At 38.1% G+C, this 22,025-nt stretch overlaps 2 protein-coding genes across 3 annotated transcripts; both read right to left on the bottom strand.

Annotated features, from left to right (window-relative positions):
• Positions 1–778: 778 nt before the first annotated feature.
• Positions 779–13,788, bottom strand: pip4k2ca (phosphatidylinositol-5-phosphate 4-kinase, type II, gamma a). The gene is made up of 10 exons (XM_055056926.1): positions 13,327–13,788; positions 10,878–10,975; positions 10,699–10,795; positions 10,453–10,602; positions 6,801–6,947; positions 6,523–6,561; positions 6,334–6,447; positions 5,066–5,330; positions 3,788–3,891; positions 779–3,635 (listed from the first exon to the last, which is right to left on the bottom strand). Exons 1-10 carry the CDS (start codon positions 13,486–13,488, stop codon positions 3,555–3,557), a joined length of 1,257 nt encoding a protein of 418 aa, XP_054912901.1. The 5' UTR covers positions 13,489–13,788; the 3' UTR covers positions 779–3,554.
• A 996-nt stretch (positions 13,789–14,784) lies between these two features.
• igfbp6b (insulin-like growth factor binding protein 6b) lies at positions 14,785–22,000 on the bottom strand. 2 transcript variants are annotated; one of them, XM_055056782.1, is made up of 5 exons: positions 21,523–22,000; positions 19,582–20,089; positions 18,914–18,948; positions 18,217–18,336; positions 14,785–16,355 (listed from the first exon to the last, which is right to left on the bottom strand). In XM_055056782.1, exons 2-5 carry the CDS (start codon positions 19,916–19,918, stop codon positions 16,242–16,244), a joined length of 606 nt encoding a protein of 201 aa, XP_054912757.1. In that variant the 5' UTR covers positions 19,919–20,089; positions 21,523–22,000; the 3' UTR covers positions 14,785–16,241. The 2 variants fall into 2 exon arrangements, with proteins under 2 accessions (XP_054912757.1, XP_054912756.1); XM_055056781.1 differs by lacking the exon at positions 21,523–22,000 and having other exon boundaries at positions 19,582–20,205.
• Positions 22,001–22,025: the final 25 nt, after the last annotated feature.

The following is a 22,025-nucleotide window of genomic DNA, read 5'->3' as shown; positions in this document are numbered from 1 at the left end:
ATAAATAAGCTTGAGGAATAATTTAAGAATAATTTGGTGAAAATTTAAACACATTTTGTGCCACTTTTCAAGACTCACCGTTACTTCTCTGAATATCTTGTTTATTCTAAAACAGCAAACTGCATGAGTCTGTACAGCCCATCGATTGTTAAATGAATTGATGATTATTTCCATAATTGATTAATCAAACTGTTTTAGGCAGTTTTATGTAACAGAAAACCAAATAATGTAGATTAATAATTAGCAAACCGTTAAGGCAGCTCACCATATTTCCATAAATGAATGTCTTTGGAAAAGAAACGTCAGACCTTCATCTTTAAAGCTAAAGATTATGACAGGCTGTTCACTTCTTCTGTTTGACAAGAAAATACACAAAAGGAGGATAAAATATTTAACTTCTGCATTTAATTTCAACATCTTGAAATAATTTTTAATTACCTGAAAGGAAACCTAAAGTGGCATTTTTTTTAACAGCTCCATAAAAATGCAAAATAGTAAACATTGTTTACCAATTCCATTATCCACCAACGAGTGTTTTCAGAAAACATGAATTTACCTTTCTGTGACTTAAGAGGAAAAATCGGGATCATAAGGGTTCCGTGTACAGGTTACACCGCCATCTAGTGGTTACAGACTGCAAATATCCTATTGTAACATCTGAAACGTGCAGAAAAACAAACTAATTTCAGCTGTGAAAAGCTGAAATCAGCTGCTTCACTGCACAAAATGTACAAAGCTGGAAGTTCAGATTCTAAATGTTCATTCAAGCACATTGAAATCAGAACAAAATGTTTATTTCACCTTAAATTCAAAGACAAAAATAAAATAAAATCACTATTTGCTTCACACAAAACTGACAGTTTTTAGTGTCAAAATAAAAGCAAAAACAAAGTTTACATGTTTTATACGTTTCCCCCTAAAAATAATTTTCTTACATGTAAAAGCTGACACTTGCACACTTTTACTTTAGCTTACAAAGTACATGAAAAACACATTATCCAAACAAAAAAGGAAGAAGTGAAAATTATGTTGAACAGATGATTCATTGGATAAAAGGAACGATGTCAGAGGAAACGTTTTACAACTACAACAAAAATCAACAACGTTCCTCTGGACATTTAAAAACTTGAGGTATTTCTAAGAGGAAAGTGTCACACGAAGTCGATTCACTCTAAAACCCACCAGCAGATCCAGAACTCATTTTCACCGGTCATCAAGCGCTCGCACACGTTTTCCAGGGAAATACGTTCCAATCTTTGTAAAATATAATTTGGTCCAAGAGCTAATTTGCAAAAAATACATCATGTGCAGCTAACGTTTTGACGAGGCATCGTACAGACGAAGTATCTGCATTCATTCTGCCTCACCTGCTGTCAGGAAAGCTCAAAAACCTCACTGTGTTAAGGCCAAGCTGATAAAATGTAGTGTGACCCTAGAAAGTTATCACCTAATTTTAACCTTAAATCAGAATAATAAAACACATTTGCCACTTAAACGCACAAACCACCACACTGTTCAATCAGAACCAGGATGGAGAATCGGCAGCCCAGAAACTGGACCAGTCTCCTCACAAACGAGCTCCTCATTAGTTCAGACGCTGAAACAACTGGAAGACATGTTCACAGGCTGAGATATGATTGCTTAGTTTCCGTCAATCTCTGACAATATGCTACAAATTTAGCTAAAAAATACAACCCCCCTTAAAACAAAAGAAAAAAAGGGCAGATTAATTGGCAAAATGTGAAAATCTGCTGTGATGAAGCTTTTGGCACTAAGAACTACAAATACTAGCTTCTATGGATGAATGTTTACTAAGAGATGCTTTATTCTAAATAACAAGTATATTACTCATTTAAAGATTTAGGTAATAATTCTGGAAAACTGCTTGTGTTTCCACAAACTAATCATTAATGTTTAGTTTAGCATAAAGACTGGAAGCTTCAAACAGCTCAGCTCTGTCCATAATTAACCAGTTCCGAGTATCTTTGACTCTTACAGGTTATTTTTGTTTTGGCGTCTGTTTTCAGTTAAAATATGCTGAGATTGGAGCTTTGAGACATTACTGGGAACAAAGACGCTCTTGTGCTTCTGTCTTTAAACTTCATGTTTGGCTCAGCTGTCAGAAATCCTTCAAGATTCAACCACAAGCGATTGATCGTACTTCACACAACGTAGGGCTTCGTTTCCACTGAGCAGTTCGTCTGTTATCTGTTGTAAATGAGAATTGAATTAAATCATTCCACAGTTGTATTATGCTTTGTTAAACAGGCTAGGATGGATCACAGAACATGTTACATTGCATTTTTTTTTTCCACAAAATCATTTTAGTCAGAATGAGCTGAAAATGGCTGCAAACAGATGCAGTCATACAACTGTAAATCTTTGAAAAGCAGAGGTGGAGCCTCCTGTACAACCAACAAGAATGCAACAAGTGGCTTCTGGATAAGTAAACAATCTTGTCTTTTTCAACAGCCATTGTACAGTGAATACAGTGATAAAACCAAACATCCTGGAACTTTGGATTGCAAGTCTTGCAATTCAAATCTTGATTGCCAGGTTTCCCTAATCCAAAAGGTATTATTCTATCATAACTTCCCAAATCAGATACTAATTTAGGATCAATAGTATTGATATTTTGGATATTATCACCGAACCACTCAGTGGACACGAAGCAAAAGAGAACATCCAACCAGACTCTCCAAACCAGAGCTGTTCTTTTTTTAAAAACCTAATGTAAATATTCATTGTGCATTGACTATTTATCATAACTTCATTTATTTACCGTATTTTTCAGACTATAAGCCACTACTTTTTTCCATGTTTTGAACCATGTGGTTTGTAGCCCCGTGCGGCTTTTCTGTGGACATTTCTTCAACCACCAGGGGTTGAAGGAAGTGAATCATTGGAAGTCAAAATTAGAAATCAAAGAAGAAATCGCTAATTTTCATTTAGAACAAGCACATGCTAGCAGCAGACACGACAGAGACATTTTTTCAAACTCATACCCCCTCATCATGGAACCCACACAAAGACGTTCATATGATGCAGCTGTTAAGTTGAGGGCGATCGATCTGGCAGGACAGGAGGGAAATGGAGCCACTGCAATGGCTACCTGCTCCGCTGGTAGTCATTGGAGCCCTGCGTCTCCAATGACTACCAGCAGCTTATAGCCCAGTACGGCTTACAATAAGTACGTTTTCAGTTTTTAATTTTTTAAAATAACTTTGGCTCATACTAAGGTACGCTCTATAGTCCGGAAAATACGGTAGTTTAATGTTTGAAAACCAAAATGGAAAAAAACCCCAAAACAAAATAAATCAAACCTCCATAAGTTCATGATCAAAAATGCTCCCATTCCCCACACACACTACTGTTCCCAACAGTGTTCAATACCTAAAGAAATATATATATATATCTTCAAAATAAATATATGCATCATAATGCTACAAGTTTTGACTTGTCACCTAATTTACATATTGATCCATGTGTGCATACTAGTGTTGATCTACAGTTGAAGGCTGGAATGACTTCTGGCAGCGTCCGCAGACGGAGGCTTAAGCGAAAATCTTCGAGATGAAGTCCCGAAAGCGTTTGGCGTACTGCTCAGGATGGACCGTGGAGATTTCAGCCCCGGCCTGCGGCGGACATAAACGGGTCAGAGTCAGAGCGAAGAGAAGAGCGATGTATGTTAATCAATTATATGTTACCGATTCGAGCATTTTCAGGGATTTCAAGGACCCATATGAACTGTATGAACATGAGTTTGTGAAGAGAACGACTGACTCACCCCGTGCTTGACCGTTTTTGCAGCGTGAGCGGCTTTCTTCTTGGTGTCGTATTGTGTGAGAACGTCTATCAGGCCCATGAAATAGACCTCCCTCTGCGGAGCGCCTGAGGTTAAAACGCAGAGAAAGTCACTTGGATGGACGTTAACTTCTGATTTAAGGGCTCAAAAGATTAGTCGCGATTAATCAGTTATGGAAATAATCGCCTAGTAATTTAGCAACTGATTAATCGTTAATTGGAATAGGCTCAAAACACGGCCATTTGCTGAAAGAACAGACTCAGAGCAACAACCAAGTCAAAACTGTTCATTTTATTTATATATATGTTGCATTCAGCACTTTTCATTTTACCCAAAACTCTTCAAGTGGAATCAAGTTTCAGCTTCACCTAGTTTGCTCCCATCTATTAATGTATTTCTAACATTGTTTAAGAAAGGCCTGATTGGTTAAAAGAAAAGCTGCAGAATGTGTCCAATTTTTATCTGATTAACCCATTAATCAATTACTAAGATAATCATTAAGTACAGACCTACAGGATTTAAATATCAGATGCTGGAGCTCAAGGAAAATATGATCAAGGAAAAAGAAAAAGAACCAGAAATTGGGGGTTTATTATAGAGCCACAATTAATTGATTAATCTACGGATTATTCAAGCGATTAATCCGGTAAAAAAATTGGCCGTTGTGCAAATATTTTAGGTTCTTCAGACGTTTTTACACATTATAAATATATTAGAAGATGCAAATAAGTCAATAAGAACTCTTGAACTCTTGATAATTTATAACAAAGGATGTGTTTTCAGTTTTAAAAAAAAGACCAACATAAACATGTGAAAGACTCATCAACACAGTAGAGTGCAGCACTACTCCAACAAAACAAAGGCCCAAAAATAATCTATGGATTATTTAATTTAGGATTAACTGATTAATACTTGGATAGCAAAAGATGTTTCATGACTTTTTTAACAGAAACTGTACCTGGTGAAGCTAAAACTATGCCACACGAGTTCGAGGTAAATATCTTTGAAAAACAAGCAGTTTTTTTTTGTTTTGAATCCGGTATATTTTGTACAGTTTTGGCTTAATTATTACTCTGAATAGTTGTTCTTTAAGTATAGTAGCTTTTTAAAGACTGCATTCTTCACTTAATCAGTCGATTAGGATATTAGCTAACAATTCTATCAATTATCACAATGAATCTGATTAATCGTTTCAGCCATTAAAGTCTGGACTAAAGCTTACTCCATCTAAACCTGCAGTTAACACGCCAACTTTTTTACCTGGGCAGCTCTGGAGGGCGTAAACATCCACGTAGGGGTCGAACTCGCCCGGCCCCAGAGGCTTGCAGGACGACATGTAACCAGCGATCCCTTCAGGAGACGTTCCGTAGGAACCTGCGGCGGGGCCCGGAGCCAGCCCGTTCTCCGACTCGGCTTCCTCCTCGTTGGACACCTCCCCGCTCTCCTCCTCCTCCCGCTCGGCTCGGCCGATGTCATGGATGCCGAGCAACAGGCTGTAGTCCATGATCTTCAGCTTCACCAGGAACTGGAAGAGAGGAAATAAAACGGCTTGCTCAGAGGATTTCACATAAAACATGAAGAAAGAGAAATGAAAGCAGAAACAGGCAGTTTTGGTATTGGATTGGGATCAAGGCATCACTAATCAATATCAGAGTCACTGGGACAGGGAGCTAATGTAATTTCTAAACTTAAATATAGAATATCCAAATAAAGTGAAGCCAGCAATTTTCAGAAACAGTAAAATTTTACCAACAAACCACAGAAATATATCAACATCCACATTAAAATCTTAATATTTATAAATCTGCTCTTACTTTTATACATTATTTTTAAAAATCTCATGTTTCAAACAGTAAAGTTACCGGTGGTTTGTTTTATTTTCTTAGAGAAATCCTTAAATCAAATTAAATAAACTATCTAAATTTAGAGCTCCATGTTTATGTTTCTGTGCTAATTAAGAGACTTTTGTGTAAATTTGCTTTGTTCCTCATTATTTTGCCTGAAACTGTCCCCAGTGCTGCCATCTGTAGGTCAGATAATAGCAAAGCAGTTGAATTCTCCTGTTGTGTAAAACATTTAATCACATACACAAAACCATGTCACTCAGACACACCTCTTAAAATTAAGATTATTTACCTTTTAAATCAAATCTCTATTATTCCAATGACAGTTTTATGTTTTTTTTTTATGTGTCATATTATTAAGAGCATTTCTGGTATGATAGAATTATGATTTGTGTTTTTTTTTTATTACTTACATCTTTTTATTCTAGTTCCTCAATATTTACCATGTTATCAGTAATAATTGTTGATTGTTTTACTCTGAAAACTGTTTTCTGTTTTTTCTCTATAAAAATTTCTTTGTAAATAGAAATTTAGTAAGATCATAGTTTCATTAGTTTAGTAAGATGTAAATTTCTCCGTTCAGCAGATAGCTTCAGATCTGACATCTTGATCCTGTAAAGCGGCAGTGCAGCTTCAGTTATTTTTCCTCCTTCTGCTGTAAAGTGGAGATAATTATCGGCTCACCTCAACATCTCTGTTGAGTTTCTCCATGAACTTCTCCTTCTCCTCGTCTGTAACGTAAACCTTCTGCATGTTGTTCCTGAAGTCCATGTCCTTAAAGGTTGGAAGCTCTTTTTCCTTCGCATCAAACAACACAGTTCAGACATTTTATACATAACTTTAGCATGAATCGATGCTAAAAGATATGCTTACCCTTTCTTTGTCACTTGCTTCACGATCAACCAGAGAGCCCTGTTGTTTACAACAGACAATTTTCTGTTATGAAAATGACATTTTAACCATTTATCTTTTAATTTCTTTAGTCAATGACATGCAAAACCTTTAGGCAGAGTATTTGAGACAGCAGGATGTCTTTTTATTATTTGTTTAAACCTTTTGTTAAATCAACAGCATACTTTGTTTTTTTCTGACTTCCTCTTGACTTTATAAACCGGTACGGTTTGAGCCAACGCCCAGCGGTTCTTCCTTACCTTCAGGTCGTACTTCCTGTGCACCACCAGTCTGTGGCTGAACATGTTTCTCATGACGATGAGGTATGCCTCCTCGCTGTCGACGCTCACCCGGTACATTCCCAGGAACTGGGGCAGCAGCGTGCTGCCGTGGCACTTCACGATGTGCTAAAGGCAGAAAGAGCAGCCATTTTAAACCATGTGCATTTAAGTCACTTTAACTGATTCAGCTCTCATTACACACACAGAAGGAAAATGATTTAAAAATGGAGCAAAATCAGGAAGATCAAGAGCATAAAATGTTATTCTAATTGAATTGGCAAATGCAGAACAAAATAAAGGCTGGACTTTACAAGTTTACACACAAAACATTTCCTTTATATTTGATAGAACTGAATATTTTCTAGCAAACTGCATCTCAACAGTTTGCTAGAATTCTGTTCCATTCCTCCTGTTTATTTCTTTAGCTCCACCCACTTTATGTCTTTGTTGTTTATTTGCATGTTAAGTATAAACGATAACATTTATAGTCTTAGCTTATTCGCAATGTAAGTCCCCCGATGGGCTTTTATCAGTATAAATCAAATAATTGTTTTTGTATCAATGTTTCCAAATGATATTCTTTGTGTATTTGTTGAAGTGCAACAGTTCCTCCAACTGTAAAACGTACCTCGTGCTTTTGTAACTTCAGTTTTAGCTACATAAGAAGGGAAATGTCTTTAATATTGCAACATTTGCTACATTTTCAGTTGATGCGCTTTTCTTTCATACTGCTCTATGTCAAACAAACCAGACCCTTTGGAAAACTTGTTCCCCTTCTCGCCTGTGGGGGCGCTGCACCAGAAACCATTGAAGGAAGCAACAAAAACATCTGAAGGAGACACCGAGCACAACTTCCTTCTCGAAAAATAGAGTAGCATCAGACTTCAGCGCTTGTAAAATTTCTCTTTCATCTTTAGTAAAAACTGAGCCATTTCTCCTGTTAGCACTTCTCCTGTGTTTGTTTTGTTGTTGGATTGCGCATTCACACCTCCTCAAAATAAACCAGACTTTCTAGACAAACGACCTGGAGTTTCATTATAGTAGACTAAACAGGGCTGGTGTGAATGCACCCTAAAAGTTATAGCAGTAGTAAACCAAGATTCATACAAATCAGAGAATACAACAAAAGTGAAAACAATAAAACAGTTCATAATTGGTTTGACTGTGGGAGAAAATTATAGTTTGGATGATGGAGGCTCAGTCGTTCCACACACAACAATGAGATCTACACATTGTTTCCGTTTCCCCAAGGAAGTTTGGTGTGAATGCACACATCCTCATTCTCCAACAAAACAAAGGCCCAAAAGCCAGATTCAAATGTTTCCACTTCACAGCCCGACTTAAAAAATCTGCAGGTCTCAAAAATCTGCAGCAAACAGAGAGCAAAGAGGGAAACCTTGATCATTTCCCTCTGACTTAAAAATAGACGAACATTTGAATATTTTCAAAATACCAACAATCGCACACAAGAGTATTTGTTGCTGGTCTAGTGACGCAAAGCCACAACATTCAGCCTGCAGAGGAGATTCAAATCTAACTTTAAAAGCCTGACACAATATCTAGCATTTAGAAATCTACATTTTCACAGCAATAATATGCAGCAGCATCTATAAATGATTCTATTTAGTTTGAGTAGAGCTGTAACAAATGTATAGGAAGAGTGAAAAAAAAGAAGAAAATGTCATTTAAAGCAACCATGAGTTCACAACACTGCACTCTAAAAAGCATGAGTGTCAATTTTGTGGAATGGTTTATAAATTAAAATTTAAGCCAAGTAATAATATTGCACAATTCAAGTAAAAAACTTAAATACCTAAATAAAAAAAGAACGAGATAAAATGACAAACGCTATTTCAATTTATGTTAGTTTATCTGTAAAGACATTTAATCTGAAAAAAAGCTCAAAAAAGGAAATAAAAGAAACAGACAAGGAACAAAGAAAAATCAAAAGAAGCTGATAAAGAAACAAAAAAGAAACAAAGAAAAAAGTATAACAGAGAAAGAAAGCCTGGTTAAGCCAATTGATGCAATAATTAAACTCTTGAGACAAAAAAAGACACAAAGATAAGAACAGAAAGACCCAAGATGTATGCATGGCTGCAGCTACGCTCTGCTTTCTGAGCCCTTGGAGGTTTTTAATTAAATTACTTTCTGTTTTCCTTCAAAACATGCATCAGCACACACTTACTAGATTACCAACTTCTACAATCACCCAGAGCAATAAAAACAGCATTCCTGAGTGTTTACTCATTGTCTGACACATAAACGAAGACTCCTAATTAAGGGGAGGAGGCAACTTTTGCACGTTTACCTTCAGCAGACATTCTTAACAACCAATTCTAAATTTGATTTGTAGGTTGAATCACAGCTGGTTCCACATCAGCTCAGCAGGCCTCACTGACTCTTACTGGAGAAAACCTCCTGCAGCATGCAGCAGTCCCAGGGGGAGGCGACAGATGACAGATGTGGCGCCTGCAGCCCTGGGATGGTGTGAAGCATTCAGATGCAATGCACTCAGCCGGCGTGGTTTTTATGAGCTGCTTTGAATTGCTTGTGAAAATAAGGAGAACCTATGCAAGTTCTTTTTTTAGAAAGGAAAAGAAAGATGCCTTGGGTTCTCCACGTAACTGCTGAGGTCAAAGGTTAACAGCAAGAGGTCAGATTGCCAAACTATGTATTTTCACTAATTTCAATGTCATGAGATGTTTCTAGAACTCGTCAGGTGTTTTATTGGCATTTATAGCATCAGGGCAGGGAAACTTTATGATTGATGTTCCCTCTAGGCCAGAGCTCAGCTAACACAAACACAAATAAAAAAGCAATATGCAAATTTGCTGCCTGAGAATTTTTTTATTTTTATGAAATTAACTGAGTAACATTGACTTGTTCAATTTTAGTCAGCGTTATTTAAGTGGAACATATATCCAGATTATTTTTCCGCAGTGCATTTATAAAATATTCAAATGAAAATCTGGAAAAGTTGAGATACTATAGGTGATGCAACTTGACACGTCATCATTGGCTGCCGTCTGCAAAGCAGCCAATCCAGAAGCGGCATAAATGTGCCGTGCCGCTGATTGGCTGACTGAAGACGATAGCTTCTGCTTTAGGTGCTAACATGGTTTCCACTGTGCGTACTGAGGTACATTCGGTGTCTGAACTTAAACTGCCCCTGGTTGCCATGGCTACCCGTATCCATCTTGCTGGCTGTGCGAGCTGAAAATAATTTTATTAGCAGAATTGTAAACAGCTTAAATAGTGATGATCAGTACAGTGGGTATCGACGTAGCGTGACATCAACAGATAATCCCTCTACAGATAAACCAATCACAGCAGGCTATTAGTCACCATGACTTTAATTGCGATTAAATTTGTTAGTTTATAAAACAATCTAAACCTTTTTCTGCATTTAAAAGAATTTTTTTGTTCATTTATACTTATCTGGAATAGTTTTGTGGCCTGAATACTTAATTTCATTTTTATGCAAATAGAGGCAGATATTGCAAGTTTATATTTGTTTCTACTCCTTTTCATTCATTGTTTCTTTGAGTTGTCAAATTAACTATTTATATTTATTATAGAGTGAATGAAATAAAAAATAAAATGAGGTGTATTTAAATGCTTCAGTTACCTGGTGATACTCTGACAGAATGTTGTGCATGTCTGCAACGTCTTCGCTGGAGATCTGCTTGATGACAAGAGTTCGGTCGTAGGAGTTGAGGAGGAGACTCTCTCCCTGATCATCTGCACTTCTCACCGGGGGGCTGCGGGTTAAAGACACCTGAAGAGAAAACGACAAACGGCACAAAGTCAGAAAATGAGGACATTTTCTGTATCGTATGGGAATAATAATAGTAAAAGATTAAAACATTCTCACCTGATAGTCCAGATCCTCGATACCAAAACGTTCTCTTAGATTTCGAAAGACCTGAGGACAGTATTCTTTAAACTTAAAATGTCCAGGAAGGTTTTCTCTGATGAAAGGAGAGGAGGTGGAAATGTTAGAACATTAATTCGCCTGATGGTCTTGAAGAAAAGTATAAGTGAGCGTCTCACTTGTTGAAGAAGTGGTTGTTGACTTTGACCTTAGTGTTGGCTTTGAAGTCATCAGGCAGGAGCATGACAGGAACAGGAACCTGGCTGAGATCATTGACCTTCACAAAGGACAGACATATATACAAATTAAAGGTTTGGGATTGCACAACATCTTATCATTCTTGAAGAAAAATGCTTCCGTCAGACCCTAGATACAGAGGCACAAGCAGCAATAGGATAGAAAAATTTTAGTTTCCAATGCAAAAGCTTTTTAAAAAACAACTATATGTGATTTGTATTGTTTTCAATTGTGTAGGATGTTGGGTGAAAGTTTTGTTGATAAAATATATACTGAAGAGGTAATTTAGCCATTTAAGACAATGTGTTGGAACAAGGACACATGTAAACCCAGCAGGATACCGAGCCTTAAGGACTAGAGTAGGAAAATTAGGTTATTCCAATATTTTCTAGATCAGGCTTGCTCTAAGGCTCTCTGAACCTTTCACAGTGGCTTTTGATATTTGGCAAAAATGGTGCAGAAACAACAACTCTTCTGAAATATAGACATTTTAATGCAGGTTTTAGCACCTTTTTAAAAAAAATCCAGAAATGAATTTCCAAGAAAAAAATTATAAGTATCAGCTGTTAGGTTTATTCTTCAAATAAACTCTGAAAGAATCACAATGGGTGCAACATGAACATTTCCTAAACCCACAATTACACTTCAACATCTGCCACTTCTGTTTTTTACTTACTTTTTAATGTTTTTAAAAATTTGCAATTTTTTTTTAAAGTTGTTGTTTCTCTCCTAAAGTTTTAAAATGTTATGGAGACATTTAAGAAATTACATTTAAAAGAAAAAACCCCACAGTAATAGCAATTCTTACTGGCAACCCTGTGAAAATGTGTAAAAAAAATACCCTGCTGCATCTTACATTAAATATTCTAAAACAAAATCCAAGTTTAATGAAAATAAATGTGGAATAATTCCTACAACTTAACCTTGTAGTCATTAAGGTAGACCAGGATTAGAGCTGCACAAAATCATCTAAACATGTTACTACAAAAGTATTTTGATGCTAATTTCACTGTTTTCCATTGTTTCTATAATCATAATCTGTCCAACACTCTCCGTGAGCGTAAGCATCACTGCTACTAAAAATATAGCCTCCCATAAGAACTTATTTTATGGATACACTGTCCTACAAATTTAATAAGAATCCTTATTGATATCCCGACCGCTTTGTGAAGAGAATAATCAGTGAGAACCGCAGCAAAAAGCAGCATCGGAGGCTCCAAAAATCTCATTAAAACAGTTTAACCCAGAGTTTAGCATGATTAAGCTGAAGAGGATAAGGCAAGAGCAGGAGTGTCCAACTGCAGTCCTTGGGGGCCAGTGTCCTACATGCTTCACATGTGTTCCTGTTCCTACACAGCTGATACAAATGGTGACATTACCTCTTCAACATTTTTCTCTTCATTTCTGGAGAATGTTTAATTTAAGTTTGCTGATCCAGGGAACAGTTTAAAAAACGTAGGTTGACCTTTGACATTGGATATGTGCTCCAATCTCGTGAGATGTTCCTGTCGTACTGGCAACAACAAATTTTACCAGAAAGAAACAAAACAAAAAAAGTGCTTCAGTTGTAGCAATAGTTTTTCCATGCAACTTAAAAAGAATTTATTTCACCGAGAATTGTTGCAATAGAAAAGAAAAGGCAAAGTGGAAAAAATGTGTTTTTAGTTACATTTTATATTAACAAGAACACTGTGATATCAGGCTTTTCCAACCCAGTGCAGCTCTTCAGAAGAGCTTCAAAGTCTGAAAACATAAAAGCTCTAGCCATGAAGTAAAAAAACACAATGATCAACCTCATGAATAAACAACTTTGCTTTAGTAGGGGAAGTACTGAGATCAGGAGCAGTGACCTTTAAAAAGCTGTAAAACTAAATATTTTTTAGGAGTTGGACTATTTATTGCGTCGCAGACAAGTTAGTTGTATGCATTTGCAATTAATAGTTTTGTATAAAATAATATAAAGGGTAAATAACAAAGAAATGATTAACATGTTGACATATTTTTCAAACTGCCAAGCGAGAAATCTGATGATAAATGTAAAATTAAGCCTACTCCTAACATACATATTTTAACACAAATAAAAGAAGGAATTTATGTTATTTAAACTGTAACTTAATGCTAAGTTCAAAATAAACACATTCTAAGTCCTATAACCGCCTGTGCAAACTAAAATAACAACCCACAGATCAGATCACTCCCTTTGTGCCATGAAGACATGTTGGTCATTATTTCTTTTAAAGATGACCAAATTTTATGTCACAGATTCTGCTGTCATCTCTCCGAAACGCTGAAAAAAGAGTGATCTAATGCTAACACCGAAGCTACACCGAGTTAGCACATTCCAACTGAGGTGATTAGCATGTAGTGAAACGTTAGCTTCCACCGACTCACCGAGTGATTCACGCCCCAGATGAACACGCTCACGACGGGCTCGCTGGCTCGAAACACCTTCACCTTCTGCTGAACAAAGTGCTTCTTCTTCGTCTTCGTCTTGGGCGCCAGAACCACCATCGGACTGGACGTAACAGTCCCCGAGTTACCGAGGGCAGCCATGGCCGCGGACCGTGTTCTGTCGTCCCCTGCCGAGAGAGAGAGAGCTCCGAGCGGGCGGTGACGCGTCTTCTTCTTCCTGATGATGGTTTAACGGCTCCTTCACGCGCCGCTGACTGTGACAGCTAAAGTTCACGCGCCTTGGCTCTGGTCACTCTAACCGACGCTGCTTCTTCCAGGGTTCAGCTTAACGTTTAAACTATCGACATGAATCAATACTCAGTCTCCCATAACCACAACAGAAGTGTTTTCTTAACCTCACTGACAGTTTACAGTCCACCACTGCCACCTCGAGCTCAACCGCGTTATTTTCAATTGACCGAGCGGTGAGTGTGTGATTGACAGCTGACAGGGACCAATCAAAATATATCTTTTGGAGTCAGGTGACCAAAATGTGGGCGGGAACTTACACTTTTTTTTTGGTCTGGTTTTTTTGGTTGTTCCGCGGAAATTTATGGAAGTCCAATCCTGCCACTTGAAGACATGACTACGGCATTCAAAACGGTCTTGTCATAGTTTTCGGATTTAATTTCAAGTTTCAATATAATTATTTCAACTTTCAAAGTCACTTTAAACACAATTTTCAATCTTAACATCATAACGTTGACTTGTAAAGTCATAATTTTTATATTTAACATAATAATTTCAGTTTTCAAAGTTATATGTTTGACTTTCAAAGACATACTTCCTGTCAAAATCATAATTTAGACTTTCAGTCAAAATGTTAATTTTTGATCATAATTTCAACTTTCAACATCATAAATATGACTTGCAAAGTTATAATTTTGAGATTTAAAGTTAGAATTTCAATTGTCAAAGTCATATGCTTAACTTCCAAAGTAATAATTTCTTTCAATATGATTTCAACTTTCAATATCATAATTCTGAATTTTCTCATAATAACTTCGAATTTTAGATTTACAAATTGTAAATAACTTAGGGCACAGACTAAAAACTTAGTGAAATTCTGGATTTCCAGTTCAGTGAAATTATTTTTTGTGGTAATATTTTGAGGGTCCCATAAACTGTTTATTTGGTATCAATATTACTGCATGTGACAGTAGTTGTATTATGCATGTAATTAAATAAAATTAAACAAATCTGTATCTGCAAAATTGAACAAATAATTGTTTCCGACCTTATCAGTACCCCATATTGATGCGAAGAAACTTTCAACAAACATTTTTTACAATATCACTGCAACTCTATTTCTACTGTAGTTTCTGTTAAGCTACAGTAGTGATGTTGTTTTATTTGCCTCAGCTTTGGTGAAAAGAAAGAAAACATTCGACACCAGGCTTTCTATTAATATATGTTTATTCTTCTCCATTTTTACTGTCATGTTTTATTTTTGAATTTGCAAACGTTTTACAGGTCCTCTGTGCAGAGACCTATCACAACAGCACACACACTGGCACAACAAGATTGGTCAGAAACAGCATTAATTTCATTTAGTAGCACACAGATTTTGGGGGACTTTTGCAAGGACACAGCAGAGACATACCATAACACTAACAAATCGTATTTATTTTTTCAGCTTTTTTCTCGTACTGAAATAAAAAATGATGTTTTGACTTGCCGAAATAAAACAAAGAATAATCATTCTCATTCTTAACCCCTTAAAAACATAACTAAAAAGAAAAAATTAAGAGATAAACATGAGTTAGAACCGTTACATGTCATGTACAGCAGTTTAATGGAGATCTAATGAATACATTGTGGCCGAAAAAGGCATCTTCACCCCGACATGAAATAAAATAATCTCTGTATTTAAATAAGAAACTGCTGACAATATAAAAATACATGGCATTGTATTGTAGCTTCATTAAATAAATCAACAATTCATATATATATTTATATATATATAAAATATTATACTGACGTGTAGAAAAATATGCCTTACAACTTTTTTTTTAAAGAGTAACAGCTGTAAGCTTTTTGTCTGCCACTTCACCACAAAAATGAAACATATGTACAAAGAAACAACTGACAGGCAGTCAGAATGAACCGATGCACTCTTAGAGATATTTTTTCTGACTTGACATGTATTTATATATCTATATATATTTGATACTATAAGATTCAAGCAGTAATTGATGGCAATACATACTCAAAAATAAGTTAATAATAAAAAAAGAAGTATTTTTTTGTCATTTATGGCGATATCAGTGTATCTTTGGAGAGCGGGAGAGAGAGGACGGTGAGGGAGACACGTTTTTAATTTTGAAAATTTTTTCCAGACGTTTTTGTGTCACATCACCTGCCTAACAGTATTTCAGCCCACTGAGATCAGAACAAACATAGGCAGTGTCAGCTATCCCTAAAAAGTGAAAAAGGAAGAAAAAGAAGAGAAAAGCCGGGACAAGAGTCAGGGAATACGGAGGCTCGTTTTGTTTTTCTGCTGAGACAGTTCACGGAGCGTTAACACAAGCAGGCAGCATGTCACAGAGACTAGGCAGAGGACGCTGCTGCAGCTGTTTGACATTCAGACAGATGTTACTGTTGCTGACGCTTGACCATAAAAGAGAGTATCTTGCTGCAAGAGACAAGAGACAGAGAGAAAGAGAGGGCATGAATGTGTATTTTTCCCATAAGGAGTGGTTTATCCCTGTTACCTCCTGTCCAGGCAGTGTCTAGCACATGCTAAAGCCACCCGCCCTCTCCTCCCTGTGCTCCAGCTCCTCCAGCTCCTCCACCCATCAACCACCACCACCTCCTCCTTCTCCAGGCTCAGAGCAGTCGGGCAGACGCGTCTCTCACTCCCCATCGCATGGTAAAGTGCCGTCCTCTCTGGCACGGGAAGGCAGGGGCGCGCCGAGCTCGTCTACGCACCAGCAGTGGCCACGCTGCATGCCCTTGGAGGAGCGGCACTACAAGGAGAGAGAAAGAAGTGGATACAAAAAATTTACTTTTTCATGTATTTTCTTTGGAATTTATAGGGCTTCTGAAGGTTACACCAACTCAGCTGTAAGACTTTTTAAGACCTTTATTAAGATCATTAGAAAATAAATTCAACGGTGGCTTCCTTTAACAGGTCTATCAGTTACAAGTTATACAAAACATTTGCCCTCTCATGTGAAAATGGCTGAAGAGAGAAGACCAATTATAGAACCCTCCATCTTTGAAAAGCTTTAGTAGAGCCTCCTGCACAACCAACAAAAATGTAGCTGGTGGTTTCAAAGTTGTTTCCAGCAGCCATTGTCCAGAGCATACAGCAGTTAAACCAGCTAACTAAGTGTGCTGGAGCTCAGATATGGTTGCTAGGTAATGGTGCAGTATGACTCAACAATCAGGAAGTTATTTTGAAATGGCTTGATTTCCATACTTCAAAAAAACATGAACTAAAACAAAAACGGCTGGATGACTCTTTTTGAGCTCCTGGACTATTTTCAAAAGCAGTGGAAAAGTACAAAAATCTGAATGTTGCATAAGCTTTAAGACTTCTGAATCACTACAGAAATGTACAAAAGAAAAAAAAATTACAAATAGATAAATCACATGGACCAGTAGATAAGACGAACATCGCCCAACCAACTGGCAATACATTCGCATTTAGCCATGATGGAGGTAAAGAAGCTAACTAACTTTTACACTTTCTAGCTAGCGGTAGCTGCTACTGCCTCAAGTCACAGAATGTAGTGAAAATGTTTGAACTACTCAAAGATTTGTGTAGTCGTGAAGACCCGCAAGGAAAAATAAATAAAACTACATAGAATATTTTAGATTAAATAGGCCTTCCACAACAACAATTAAGAGCTATGAATAACATATTTAAATCCATTTTTGTTCTCAATGAACTTAAAACAATTAAAGACTTTTTAAAATGAAACTTAATGATGATTTACCTGATGGACAAAAAAAAAATGGACAAAAAGCAATGGAAAACCTTAAAAGTGTGGCATGCAGTTGTGTTAAGCCTGTCTGAGTCAACACTTCGTATAATTGATACTGCAATGTTTCTTCTATTGTTGTTAGATGATTTTTGTTTTTCAAAGTGGAGCCACAAGAGGGGGCAAGATAAGCTCAGAAAGTTAAAGGGTCACCTATAATTTTTGAAATCATGAAGTCTAACCTGTATTTTAATTATAATTCTAAAATGTAAATTAAAATGACATGGAAATGTTATTTACATTTACATATCCTTCTGATTGACTCAAAATTAAGCTGCTTTGCTCTTCCAGTTAGCGTAGCAGCAAGATATGGAAAAGTTTCTGACAAAAGACAGGCAGAAGAAACAGTTCAGCAGTCCTGCTGTGGAGGACACCTCTGGAAAACCCTAATAACTCAGGGCCGACTAAAATCAGAAGGTATGAGGTAGCATCAAACAGAAAAATTGAAGTCAATTTAAATGTTCTGTAGTAGCATTGTCTGTGGATTTGCAAAGGGGATCTCCGGTTAGAAGTTAATGCAGTTTTGGAGGAAATTACATGAAAAGGTTTGGAACTTCTGGGTTGATACTCATTTTTAACACATTACCTCACTTGGATTTAGGTCTGGACTTTGACTGGACCATTTCCAAAACATGAATGTGGTTATTTCCATTATTTTAAGCAGTTCAGGATTTCCAGCGTTCCCCCACAGCATGATGCTGCAACTACTGTGTTTGCACACATGTAAATGGTTTTACTGGATTTTATTTAAGGTAAAAAGGAGTAAAACAACAAAAAAATCCTCCATGCACTCATGCAAATTGTGCAACACCAAACAGAGTAAAGACCTAGAAACCTCTACCTGCTTTTTCCTGTAGAAGCCCCGGGTGTCACAGTTGGGAATGTAGATGTCACGGTCAGACTGGAAGATCGTCAGCTCCAGACCCCTCAGGACGCTATTGAGCAGCTTGCGACAGGGTGCCTGGAAAAAAAGCAACGCAGAGGACGACTTTAAAAGCCCCAGGGAAGCAAAGACAGAAGCTGGGTGGCATTTAAAAGCTGCTGGCTCCACTCAGAAATCCCTCGTCAGTGTTAGATTAGCAGCTGTTTTGCATCGTAACAAGCAGGATCATTTATGTGTATCAGATGTCACATATTGTGTGACATTATATAACGTTTTGTTATACAATGCTTCAGCTTTTCAGGTCACAGAAATGACTGTGCATTTTTTGGGTGTGAAATGTGACTGTGTCATCTCTTTCAACAGCACACATACCACTTCTGAACATACAGATTTCTCTTCTGTTTGAAATAAATCTGTGGCTGCAGCAGCCAAGTCCAAACTTTCCCGATTCACATCATGCTCAATTAGTTCTGCCGCATAGCAGCACACACATCATGCACCATAATGCATGGCGTGTGAGCAGCGTGTGTACATGTCGCTGCAACACCCTGAACAGCAGCAGATCCGTGAGGAAATGAATTGCACTGCATCCTTATTTCTTTCTTCTTTTTTTTTTTTTACTTTGCAGAGATATAAAAGAAGGGCTTAAACTTACTTTTTCAAGGTCGCCAAAGTGTGAGGGATGTGGACCTGGGAGGAAAGGAAACGCCATGATGAGAATGTGACATTAAGACAACAGCGCTCTCCATTTATCAATTTGTTTTACAATTTGCGATGGACTGCTGCATCTTTACGCTAAACAAGTCCACTGAAGACCTCCTGCTGTGACTGAGGCACTGATTGCCATCAGTACGCTCCCTTTTTACATGCCAGTTAATCGCAGTATCTCAGTTTGAACAGCAGATGGTGATCACTGCAATAAATAGCAGCCTGATCAGGATGTAGGTGACACTGTGACAGTTTCACATTCCATCTGAATTCCCTGCGGAGAGGCTGACTTGTAGGACAAATCATTGTCATGAGCCTTAGCATGGCAATGGATGATACATCTGGATGTGTTACAGCTAAAAAGAACTAAAATCATTTAAATACATCTTTACAGGCAAACTGATGCTGAAACGGAACCAAAAGTGTAATAGTTTCTGCAAAGCAGCAGAATCATGAATGAGTTTCTGTCTATGGTGATCCCAGAGATGCTTCGGCTCTAACTGGTGACACAGCATCACATGCATGCAATAAAAGAGCGAGTCTGCAGTATTCATTGTAATATAACACCAAACGTCAAGCTGAGTTTGTATGTGATTTCATGCACTTGTGTCTTACCTGTGGGGTGGGGCCTCACGGTGGGACTAGTTCTGATGTGCTTGGCGCAAACGCCTCGTCCCTGCAACAGAGCCTGCAGGGGGCTGTGCTCCCTGGGTGGGGGCACGCAGCGGAGCCCCTTGGCACAGCTCAGGGTGTACACGCCACACGGCTCCCCCTGGGCCAAAACTGTCGTGCTGCCGGCGACGTCGTGGTCCCTCGGGGGCCGGCCTGCCCCCAGGGGGTCCTTGCAAGAGGGACAGACCTTGAAGGGCCCCCAGCGGCTTCCCCCGGCCCAAGATCCGCAGTGGGCGATCAGCAGCAACACAACGGCCGTTAAGTTAGAAAGGAGAGGCATCTTCTGTTCAGGTCTCAGGTTCTGCACACTGTCACTCCCTGTCAGTTAAATGTGGCCGATGCTATTTCTGGATGTATATCACTCTTGTCTTTTTTCCCCCCCTGCTTTCCTGCGTCCGTTTCTTGCTCCTAAAACAGTGGATTTCCTTGGCGGTTTGCCGGCTGAGTCCCCCTGCAGTGCCAGAGGACACAAATGGAGATTGAGAGAGACACAGCAAAGCGCCAGCTTTTAAAGATCTGAAAGGCGGTGATCGGGAGTGAGTGAGTGAGTGAGAGAGAGGGAGAGAGAGCACAGTTATGACACCTTCAGGGGCTGGGACTCAAAGAGAGAGAGAGGAAGAGAGAAAAAAAGAGAGAGAGAGAAGGAGGGGGGAGTAAAGGAAGGGTGGATTATATTCCTTTTAGAAATTATCAGGATCTCTCCACCCAATCACCATTCATGCTAATCTGCTCCTTCAACACGTCCAGAATCACTTGGTCAGTTCTGTGTACTTTAATTTCAGTGTCAAAGATCCATCTTGAAGGTTCGCCATGGTAACAAATATAAATGTTCAGCACATGGGCGTACACTGCAATGCTGTTCCCCCTCTGCAAAATGCATATCCAACTCGAAGTTCTTTTCCCGCGGTGGAATCCTCTGTTAGATTTCCTGTCTAAACATGTAACTGAGCTCCACAATTGTAATAATCCCTATAACAATCTTTATGTTTAGGACTTTACAGAACACTGATTTAACGACTCAGATGGTCACATACTGATATAAATTAACTCTTAAACTGTAATCGAGAAGATTAAATGCATCCTGAGGAGCAGTGAAGCTCTGCAAACCACTAACTGTAGCTTCAGAGTTTTAAACAGCAGTGTCCCCTGCAGCTGAAAGCAGAATTAAAAGGATTCAATGCTCTTTTATTTATATACTGCCAATTTACATCAGTTATAATCCCAGAGCACCATGCAAAACAAACAGATCTGATTCATATACAGCTACAGCTCTAAATATAATAGGAAAGCAGAGTCATTTCTGCAGAAATGTTCACGAGATAATTTTAAAACAATAACATGCAAAGCATTTCGTTTGGATTGTACACAGTTTTTAATGCAGATTCTTACCCTGCAGCGACTGATCCTGACTCTTTCATTTGCCACGCAGTTAAAGATCAACTGCATCAAAAATGACATATGGCAGGATTCGTATCAGATGCAGAAAGACACAAACTACTCTAGTTTAAATCTCTGCTTCACAATAAAGCAAGAAATTAATTGCGATTTTGTCAGAAAGATTTTGAGTAGAAAGATTTACACTATGACAGTTTGAAAAGCTTTACTGCTGCAGTAAAATGTTGAGGCTGGATTTCTAGCCCAGCCAAGAAATTTCTGTCTCAAATGTCCTTGTTACACGATAAAAGTTCTGCAGTTAAAAACATTAAAGTTATGATGCTCGAAAGGAAAAGTTGACAGAGTGGATCCTTTGGCAGTGACACCCTGTATTAAGCAGCTTTGCTGTGAAACAGCATGAAAATAAAACATTCTGAAAGTTAAGGGTTAGACTTGATGCCAGACGTTGGTCTTATGGATCCAGCAGAGCGCAGTGACTCAGTGACTGACCTGTTCCTGCTGAAACGCCGGGCTCCATGGGGATGAAATCTGCCTCGCCATCAGCCGCCTGGTGTCCGGATTATGTTTGGCACTGAGTGCACAAATCACCTGCCGCCTTGTGTTCCCATCAGCTCTCAAGCTTCTGCAGGGCTCATATCAGGAGAATGTTCCACGGTTCTTGCCAGACCAGCAGGGGCCTTCTTTTCCACTCTGCTTTGGACTGTTCTTTTTTCTTCCTTGCTCGGTGTCTCTGGTTCCAGTCTAACCCATCTGGCTCAAAAAGTATTTCTTGTCTCTGTTTTAAAAAACAACAACAAAAAAGCCCCACTACAACCATCTGGTTTAAAACAACCCCAATTACTGTTATAATTGCTTTATTAACAATGCATTTTAAGGTAACTAAACCTCAAGTGATCATAAAATGCTATTATTTAAGCAAACTGGTCGAAACAAAAACGTGGAGATGGAAATAATTAATAAGATAGTGATAAATATCAGGATTTTTTGTCTCC

This window comes from Poeciliopsis prolifica, unplaced genomic scaffold (assembly GCF_027474105.1).
Source record: "Poeciliopsis prolifica strain line A6 unplaced genomic scaffold, Auburn_PproV2 SCAFFOLD046, whole genome shotgun sequence".
Lineage (NCBI taxonomy): Eukaryota > Metazoa > Chordata > Actinopteri > Cyprinodontiformes > Poeciliidae > Poeciliopsis > Poeciliopsis prolifica.
Note: the sequence above shows the minus strand (reverse complement) of the source record. Positions and strands in the feature narration are given on the sequence as shown.

Bases quoted from the DNA above. Each gene is read 5' to 3' on its own strand.
- pip4k2ca (XM_055056926.1), bottom strand. From the start codon at position 13,488: ATGGCTGCCCTCGGTAACTCGGGGACTGTTACGTCCAGTCCGATGGTG. The intron at 10,603-10,698 runs GTGAGAATGTTT...TTTTCTCTTCAG, and splicing joins TCGAGGATCTGGACTATCAG to GTGTCTTTAACCCGCAGCCC. The intron at 6,948-10,452 runs GTAACTGAAGCA...TTCTGCCTTTAG, and splicing joins TTCTGTCAGAGTATCACCAG to CACATCGTGAAGTGCCACGG.
- igfbp6b (XM_055056782.1), bottom strand. From the start codon at position 19,918: ATGCCTCTCCTTTCTAACTTAACGGCCGTTGTGTTGCTGCTGATCGCC. The intron at 18,949-19,581 runs GTAAGACACAAG...CTTTCCTCCCAG, and splicing joins CGTGAGGCCCCACCCCACAG to GTCCACATCCCTCACACTTT. The intron at 18,337-18,913 runs GTAAGTTTAAGC...CTTTTTTTCCAG, and splicing joins ACTTTGGCGACCTTGAAAAA to GCACCCTGTCGCAAGCTGCT.